This window comes from Belonocnema kinseyi, chromosome 4 (genome assembly GCF_010883055.1).
Source record: "Belonocnema kinseyi isolate 2016_QV_RU_SX_M_011 chromosome 4, B_treatae_v1, whole genome shotgun sequence".
NCBI classification, from domain to species: Eukaryota; Metazoa; Arthropoda; class Insecta; order Hymenoptera; family Cynipidae; genus Belonocnema; species Belonocnema kinseyi.
In genome coordinates this window covers 2,565,124-2,574,892 of record NC_046660.1, presented here as the reverse complement: position 1 = coordinate 2,574,892, position 9,769 = coordinate 2,565,124, and the positions used below count along the sequence as shown (strand labels likewise).

Genomic DNA, 9,769 nt, shown 5'->3' with positions numbered 1-9,769 from the left:
AGTTTATATTATTTGTTTCCATATAAAAAACTAATTTTCAGTTAAAAAAATTCATTAAAAAAATTAATTTCATTAAAAAAAAATTATTTTCTGTTTGAAAAATTTAATTTCAGTTTAAAAAAATTTATTTTCAACATAACAAATTTTTTAATCAAGAAGATTATTCATATTGTTAATTTAGAGTTTAAAAAATTAATTTTCAAGTAAAAAAAAGAATAATGTTTAGTTTTAAAAAAATATATTTTTCATTTTAAAAAATTAATTTTCAAGAAAACAAAACTTTAACCAAATATTTACTTAAACTTTCTTTAAAAAAAAAAAAGCGAAGACAAAACTTTCTGTCAAATTCTTGAATTTTCAAGCCAAACGATAAATTTTCACTTTCTACGATAAAAAATCAACTTTCGGCGAAAACCAGTTCGATTTTCTGATTGGATTTTATTAATTTATTTCGCATTTAGGCGAAGAGCGTGAAAAATGTAAAGTTACTTAAAAACAGTGAAAAATAGACATTATTTTTTCAAAAGGAGGAAAAAAAGGAAACGATTGAAGGCTGCACTTGACTATAATTATTAATTATTACTCTCACCTCTCCAGTTTTTAATTTTGTATGAAGAAGATGCACCAACAGTACGACAAACTGTAATCGCATCGCCGTAAATATCGTGTTTATAGGAACCAGTTCCCGCATTTGTTAAAGTTATATCAACTGACGCAGTGTTCCTTCCTTGCTTGATAAAATCTGTACAAAATTCCCATTAATCCTAGATATTGCAAAAAGTTTGAAAATAAAAGAAACCAAATTGGGGAAAAAAATTAAAGAAAAAAATCTGCACACATTTTGTCTTTTTAGGGAAATAAACTTTAGAAGGTACGTTATTTTATGTGTGTACCTTTTAAAGATTTTCCTCTGTCGGTGACTTTTGCTTTGCTTCCGAGACCAACAGTTAAAGCAGTCAAAATAGCACTTTTCCCACTTCCATTACGCCCAACAATGAAATTAACATTTGGATTTAAATTAACTTCCAGTGCATCGTGGCACATAAAGTTGCGCATGAAAACGCGCTTAACTTTCCCGACCGTTTGCTGAAAATAAAAAAATAAAAAGATATCTTATAAAAACTATTACATAAGATGTACTTGAAAAAAAGGAATAAATAAAGGGTGATTAAAAAAAGATTTTTTTCCATACAGGGTGACCGGAAAACTTTATTTTTAAAATTCCGTGACTTTTTCCTGGTCACTTTTTTTTATTTTCCTTGACGTCGAATTTTCAAACAAAAATAACTTAATTTCAAAGAATAACAGTTGCATTATCGAGCAAATAATTGAAGTTTTTAGAAGGCAATTAAATTAATTAATTAAATAATTAATAATTCAATAAATAATTAAATTGTGAACAAAACAATTAAATTTTCAACAAAATAAATAAATTTTTAACAGTCAAAATTCAAAAAGGCGTACGATTTGTCCAAATCGAGCCGTTTTTTTTTTTGTATTTTCGTCCACCATATTGGATCCGCCATTTTGAATTTTTACTTCAGATTCGGATTCAGCGACTCCAAAAAACCCCGCGTAAGACTTGAATGCAAAATCGGACTTCCAATCAAGGACAAAATACTTGCATTTTTAACAAAACAATTAAATTTTCAAACAAATAATTAAATTTTCAACAAAATAGTCGACTTATTAACCCAATACTTGAATTATTAACCAAATGATTATAAGCTTCAAACAAAAATATTGGCATTATTAAGCAGATAATTGAGGTTTTGAGAAAACAATTGAATTTTCAACAAACAAAAAAAAAAGAAATTTCCAGTCTAGGACAAAAGTTGAATGTATAACAAATTAGTTACATTTTTAACAAAATAGTTCAATTTTTAACAAAGTCGTTGAATTTAAATTCAACTTTCAACAAATTAGTCACATTTGGAACAAAAAAGACAAAATAATTTAAATTTTAACAAAATAGTTGAATTTTTAATCCAGTAATTGAGTTTTTAACTAAATCGTTGAATTTTCAAACAAGAATGATCATACACTTCAAACAAAAAAATATCCATTATTAAGCAGATAATTGAGGTTTTGAGAAAACAATTGAATTTTCAACAAAAAAAAATAAATGTCCAGTCAAGAACAAAATACTTAAATTTTCAGTAATTAAATTTTCAACAAAATAATTAAAATTTTAATAAAATAGTTGAATGTATAACAAATTAGTTGCATTTTTAACAAAATAGTTAAATTTTAAACAAAGTTGATGAATTTGTATAAACAATTGAATTTTCAACAAAAAAAAGATAAATTTCCAATCAAGGATAAAATACTTTAATTTTCAACCAAACAATTAAATTTTTAACAAATTAATTAAATTTTGTAACAAACTAATTAAATTTGTATTCAACTTTCAACAAAATAATTTAATTTTGATAAAAATAGTTGAATTTTTAAGTCAATACTTGGATTTTCAATTAAACAATTAAATTTCCAACAAAATAATTAAATTTTTAACAAAATAGTTGACTTTTTAACCCAATACTTGAATTGATAACCAAACGGTCGAATTTAGAAACAAAAATGATTATAAACTTGAAACAAAAACAGTTGGATTAACAGGCAAATAATTGAATTTTCAGACAAAAAATTTCAATCAATGACAAAATATTTGAATTTTCAACAAAACAATTAAATTTTCAAAAGAATAATTAAATTTTTAACAAATTACTGAAATTTATAACAAAATTGTTGAATTTGCATTCAACTTCAATTAAAATTTTTTTTAAATAGTTAACTTTTCAACAAACTAGTTCAACTTTTAACAAAATAGTTGAATTTTTATTCAGATTTCAATAAGATAATTAAAAATTAAATAAAATAGTTCAATTTATAACAAATTAGTTTCATTTTTAACAAACTAGTTGAACTTTTAACAAAATATTTGAATTTTTATTCAACTTTCAACAAAATAATTTAATTTTTATAAAAACAGTTGAATTTTTAATCCAGTTTTCAATTAAACAAATAAATTTTAAACCAAATAATTGATTTTTTTTAATAAAATAGTTACATTTATAACCCAGTGCTAAGATTTTTAACCCAATACTTGAATTTGCAACAAAATGGTAGAATTTAGAAACAAAAACGATTATAAACTTGAAACAAAAACAGTTGCATTATCAGGCAAATAATTCAATTTTCAACAAACAAAGAATTTCAATCAATGACAAAATATTTGAATTTTCAACAAAACAATTAAATTTTTTTTAAAATAATTAAATTTTCAAGCAAATTAGTGAAATTTATAACAAAATTGTTGAATTTACATTCAACATCCATTAAAATTTTTTTTAAATAATTAACTTTTTAACAAAATTGTTGAATTTTTAACCAATTAGTTAAGTTTTTCACAAAATAGTTGAATTTTTATTAATCTTTCAACAAAATAATTAAATTTTTAACAAAATAGTTGAATTTTCAACAAAATAATTAAAAGATTATAGAGGACAATTGAATTTTCAACAAAAAAAGAAGGGGGTGGGGTTTCCAATCAAGGGCAAAATGCTTGAATTTAAAAAAAATTGAATGACAAACAAAATAATTAAATTTTAAAATAGTTAAATGTGCAAATAATTGTTTCAAAAAATAGTCATATTTTCAACCAAAGAAATGAATTATCAACTAAAATAATGAATTTGTCAACTAAAGGGATGAATTTTCAACTAAAATTATAATGTTTTATTTAGAATGTTTTACTTTTCAATTAAAATTTTTTTTTTTTCCAACAAAGATATGGATCTTCAAGAAAAATGTTTCAAATTCATTTATATTCCTTGAAAATTCGTTAAATCTCTTGAAAATTTCTTGGAATTTCTAAAAATTCCTATTTATATTTCAAATGGTTTGAAAATATTCAAAATCCCTTCAGAAATTTTTAAGCTTTTGAAAATTCCTTGGAATTTTTTAATAATAGTTTTAAACATTTCAAATTCTTTGAAATCTATTAAGAAATGTTGAAATTTTCTTAAGCTCTTAAAAAATTCTTTGAAATCTGTTTAAAACATTAATTTGGAATAATTTCGAATTTTAAATATATATCAATTTAAAATCTTTTGTTATCTGTTGGAATATTTTGAAGCTCTTGAAAATTACTTGGAATTTTTTAAAATACCATAAAATCTTCAAAAATCATTTGGAATCACGTCAAATTATTAAAATCTTTGGAAAATGTCTGGGAATTTTTTTTTAAATATACTCAAAAATATTTTAAATCCTTTAAAATCGTTTTTTTTTTTTCATTTCAATTGTATAAAGGAATCAATTCTGCAAAATCTTTTCAAGTCACTGTATCACATTCCGCATCATTTTTTGGTATTTCACCGAGGAAAAAATTCCCGGTAATAAAATACAAACAATTAAACGCAGAAAGTAAACGAAAAATAAAACACCGCAAAAAGTAATCGGAATCTAAAATATATTTTTTATTTTCTTTCAGCGTTCTTTATAATAAAAATCACTCAGCATTTTTCAACAAAAAATAAAATCAAAACTTTATGTACCATTTTGTATACGAAAAATGGAATACCGAGAAAAGTAATCCACATTCCTAAAACTCGTTGAAATTTCGATTAAACCCATAGTAAATAATTGAATATTAATATATCAACTGTAAAAAAAGGGCCAGAAAAAAGAAAGGACACGGAGTCATGTGACAGATGCCTGAACATGAATGGTTTTACTTTAAAATCAAAATCTACTTACTTCCCGCTGAAATGTTGGATCGACATCTTGTTCTCGTTGCCTTTTGGCTTGATGAGGATCTTCAGGCTGCTCAGTTTTCCTTTTCTTCCTCTCCCTTTCATTGGCCATGTCTATTTCTCAATTCACTTCACTTGATATCGTCAAATTACGTCAAAAACCGAGAATCCAAAATTTGGAAAACGTCGAAAACAAAGGCTCTACCAAAATTATAGGTTAGAAACAGCCCTTTCATTTGGAGTTATCCACCATATTTATCGAAGACGTTTACCGCACGATGGCAATTTAAGATCCAATTCCGATAACGAACATGATCTTCATATTCCACATCTAAAATACACTTTTTAAGAAAGATCAGGCTAAAACTGAGAGAATGACGACAAACTCCCGCGTTCCCTTTTGTTCACTTTGCTTTGCTTGTCGAGACTTGAAATTCAACGGACGATCGGGTTGGGCTAGGTTCAATTGTTTGTCACGTGACCGTTTTAATTTGAATTCAAACTTTAGAGACGCGATCTTATTTTTTTTTTAGAAGAGACGTTTCTTTATTCTTGGATGATGGCGATGATTTTGTTGAAATTTAGCATTAAACATAGATTTTCGAATGAAGGAAGATGGAATATTTATAGAGAAAAAAGTTTCCAGTACTTTGCACTTCTCTTCGCAGAGAAACTGAGAAAACTGATCCAGTAAAGAACCTTCATTTTTGAGGAAGCATCACCCATCTCTCAACGGTGTCATTCCGAAGGGTGGGGGTTGATGGTTTTAATACCTGTGTTTAATACCCGTGGGGATTTCCCGAAACTGAACTGGAAAAGCAAAATCTTCATACTTTAGATACTTTTATCTGCAAAATTAAATTTTTTAATTACTCTGGCTATATTAAACACAAATACTTTATTATTAACTTTTATTTTATTGATTATTTTATTTAAATTAAATTAATTACCTGAACTAATTTAATTAATTCATTTAAATTAATTAACATTAAAAATATAAACAATTTAAAAATCTATTATTCAGCAAACTTAAAAATTGCTTCGGAATGACGTCAAATTATCTAAATCTTAAAAATATCCTGGAATATTTTCAAATACTGCAAAATGTTTCAAATTGCTTTAAATCTTTTTAAATTCCTTAGAAATACGTTATTCTCTTAAAAAATCATATTTATATTTCAAATTCTTTGGAATTTTTTTAAATACCTTTAAATGTTCAAAATTCTTTGAAATGTTTGTAAACACAATTGAAGAAAAATCTACCATCTATGGAAAATAACCAAAAATATTTCAAATCCTTTGAAACCCCCTGAATTTTGTTGAGCCCTTCGACACCTTTTATCTGAAGTCTTTCGAATAAAATAAAATAAAATTTAAATCCAATATTAAACAATGTTTCTAATATTAAGATTTTTTCAAATTTTTGAAAGAATAAGGAATAATTTATAATCGAAAGCTCTTGAAATTTGACGTAAAATTGTTTTAAATTCATTATTAAAACAACTTTTAAATATTAAGAGTTTTTAAAACTTGTCAAACAATAAGTAATAATTTTGAGGTGAAAGCGCTAGAAATTTAAGATTAAAAATATTAAAAAATAAAAAGTTCATTATTAAACAAAGTTATAAATATTAGGAGTTTTTAATTTTTCAACAGTAGTTAATAATTTCGAATTGAAAACGCCTGAAATTTAACATTATGAATATTAAAAAATCAAAAGTCCATAGTTTAAGAAATGTTTGAAGCAATAATTATTAATTTCGAATTGAATGCGCTTCATATTAAACAAAGTTTCAAATATTGGGAATTTTCAAAATATTGATAAAAATATCATTAATAATTTGGAATTGAAAGCGCCTGTATTTTAGCATTGAAAATTTTAGTCAAATTTAAATCCACTATTAAACAATGCTTTAAATATCAAGAGTTTTTGAAATTTTTAAAACAATAATTAATAATTTCAAATTGAAAGCGCTTGAAATTTAACATTGAAAATATCCGATTTGAAAGTCCATTAATAAACAATGTTTTAAACATGAGTTTTCAAATGTTTAATAACAAAAAATTAATAATTTCGAATTGAAAATTTTTTTAAATGCAATATTAAACAAAGCTTTAAATATCAGTTTTAAAAAATTTTTTAAACGATAATTAATAATTTTAAACCGAATGCACTTGAAATTTATCATTAAAAAATAATTAATAATATTGAATTGAAAGTGTTTCAAATTTAACATGGAAAATATTTTAAAAATTAAAAATCCATTATTAAACAAAGTTATAAACAATTGGAGTATTTAAAATTTTTGAAACAATAATCATTAATTTCGATTTGAATGCGTTTGTAAATTAGCAGTAAAAATAAAAAAATTGAATTAGCTTTTAAAAAATGTTTTAAATATTCGGAGTAGCATAAAAATTAAAATTAAATTAAATCACTAATAAACAATTCATTACCATTAAACACAAATAATTATTAATCATTATTTAAAAAAGGTTAAAAACTTAAATATTAGAAATTTAAAAAATGTAAATCGATAATGAATAATTTTGAATTGAAAGCGTTTAAAATGTAATATTAAAAATATTTTTAATTATAAATCCAGTATTAGTCTAAGTTTTAAATATTAGGAGTTTTTCAAATTTTTTCAAGAATAATTAATCTTTTTGAATTGAAAAACACTTGAAATTTAGCATAATAAATATAAATAATTAAAAATCCATTATTCAAAAAAGTAAAAAATTTAAATATTAAGAATTAATGAAAATTGTAAATAATAATGACTAATTTTGAATATTAAGTGCTAGAAAATTAACATTAAAAATACGAAAAATACAAAATTTAGTATTCTAGAAAGTTTTAGGCGGTAGTAGTTCAAATTTTTGAAACAATAATTAATAATTTTGAATTTAATGATCTTGAAATTTTTAACGCTAAAAATTGTTGAATACATTATTAAACAAAGTTGTGAATATTAGGTGTTTTTAAAACTTTTGACAAAATAATTAATAATTTCGAATTTAAATCACTTGAAATTTAAAATTAAATTTTATTTTATTTATTATTAAAAAAACTTTAAAATATTAAGAATTTTGACAAATATTTCAAACAATAATTAATATAAAATATAAAAAATAAGAAATTCACTTTTTTTTAAGTTAAAAATTTAAATAATAGGAATATAAAAAATAATAATAATAATGAATAATTTTGAATTGAAAGTGCTTATAATTTAGCAGTGAAAATCAAAAATTAAATTAACTATTAATAAATGTTTTAAATATGAGGAGTTTTTCAAATTTTCGAAACAATTCTTAATCATTTCAAATTGAAAAAGCTTGAAATTTTTTATAATTTCTAATCTAAAGCCCTTAAAATTTAACATTACGAATATACCAAATTTAAAAATCCATTATTAATCAAAATTTTCAATAGTAGGAGTTTAAAAATTTTTTGACACAATAATTAGTAATTTCGAATTTATATCACTTGAATTAAAAAATATATATATAATGATTTTGAATTAAGAATTAAAAATGAATTGAACTTGTATCATTTTTAAATAAAAAAGTTTAAAATTAAATTCATATCGTTCGAACATAACAAATTAAACCCCCATTATTAAACAAAGTTTTAAATATTAGGAGCTTAAAAAAAATGTTAAACAATAAATAATTGATAATTTCATGTTGAAAGCGCTTGAAATTTAACATTAAAAATATAAATTTAAACTTTTTATATAAATAATAAAAATTCTCGACAGTTTATGATTTTGTCGAATTAGAATATTCCGGATGACAAAAAATCTCCCAAATGACATTGTTGTCACAAGAAAATTTCTGAATCTAAACAATAAAAAATTTATTAAATAATAAAAGAAACAATAAAATTAAAGTAGGAAGACTGAAAAGGAAGAAAAAGAATATTCCGGAAATTAGAAAATTATTTCTTATTTATTTAAAAGAACCTAGTTGGAAAATTCTAAGCAATAAAATTCTTAACAATTTATATCACCGAATTTGAAAATTACCGACAATAGAAAATTTCAGAAATAAAATTACCGATATTAAAATATCCTAAACTGTAATTTCCCGAACCTAAAAAATTAAAAAATGTTAAATAATAAAATAGAAAATCAAATAGGATGATTGAAAAATCAGAAAAATAAAATCTCATCACAGTATAATTAACAAAAAATGGAAGATTCGAAAAGGAAAACTCCCGAAGTTAAAAAATGATTGCCGACAATTTAAAATTGAAATAAAATTACCGACAGAGCAAAATTACCGATTCTAAACAATTAAAACATTGTTAAATAGTAAAAAAAATCAATTAAATAATAAAAAAGAAGAAAAGCAATTATAATTTTTCGTAAATTAAAAAATATCTTAAATACGAAATAAAATAAAATGCAGGTAATTTACATCGAGATAAGACTCATTTTCGACCAGTTTCCTTACAGAGATCAAGTGGGCTTTTATGACAGGTAGCGGATTTATTTTACACCCTTTATGCTTTCAGGTAAAAGTTTAAAAGCTTAAAGGATTAGAGTAATAAAACCATAAACGGGAAAAATTTCCAACGTAACCAGAGCCTTTTATTGCTCTCTTTTTTTAAACTTCAAAATTTAAACAAAACCTATAAATTTAAACTGTCAGATTTTAATGGTTTTTGGCTTTAGGTACATGCAAACTAAATGATGGGGTTTCCCGGCAATAAAATTTCCTTAAATCTAATCCTTTGGGGTTCCACTCTGGGGATTTTTATCCATGACACAGCTAAATACCTATATTACCGACCACAGTTTTTCAGTTCACTGAATGTTTTTTTGAACCTAAGAACTTTTTTTATAAATAAAATATCGAGCTGAAACTTTGGGAAATGTATTAGAGTACAATAAAGTACGTTCAGGTACTGCATTTTGGTAGGAACTTCTCTGAAAATTATTTCATTTTTTTTCTGAACCTCAACATTTTTTGAACGTTCCAACTTTTTTTATACATAAAATATC

General features: G+C 23.1%; 1 protein-coding gene across 2 annotated transcripts in view; it reads right to left on the bottom strand.

The window, feature by feature from the left end:
• Positions 1-5,163, bottom strand: part of LOC117171769 (structural maintenance of chromosomes protein 6) — a 55,518-nt gene extending 50,355 nt beyond the window's left edge. For both annotated transcript variants that reach the window (XM_033359375.1, XM_033359376.1), the window contains exons 1-3: positions 4,762-5,163; positions 894-1,086; positions 590-742 (exon numbers count right to left, since the gene is read on the bottom strand). In XM_033359375.1, the coding sequence (XP_033215266.1) occupies positions 590-742; positions 894-1,086; positions 4,762-4,869 (454 nt within the window). In that variant the 5' untranslated portion in view covers positions 4,870-5,163. The remainder of the gene's footprint in view (positions 1-589; positions 743-893; positions 1,087-4,761) is intronic.
• Between the last annotated feature and the right edge of the window lie 4,606 nt (positions 5,164-9,769).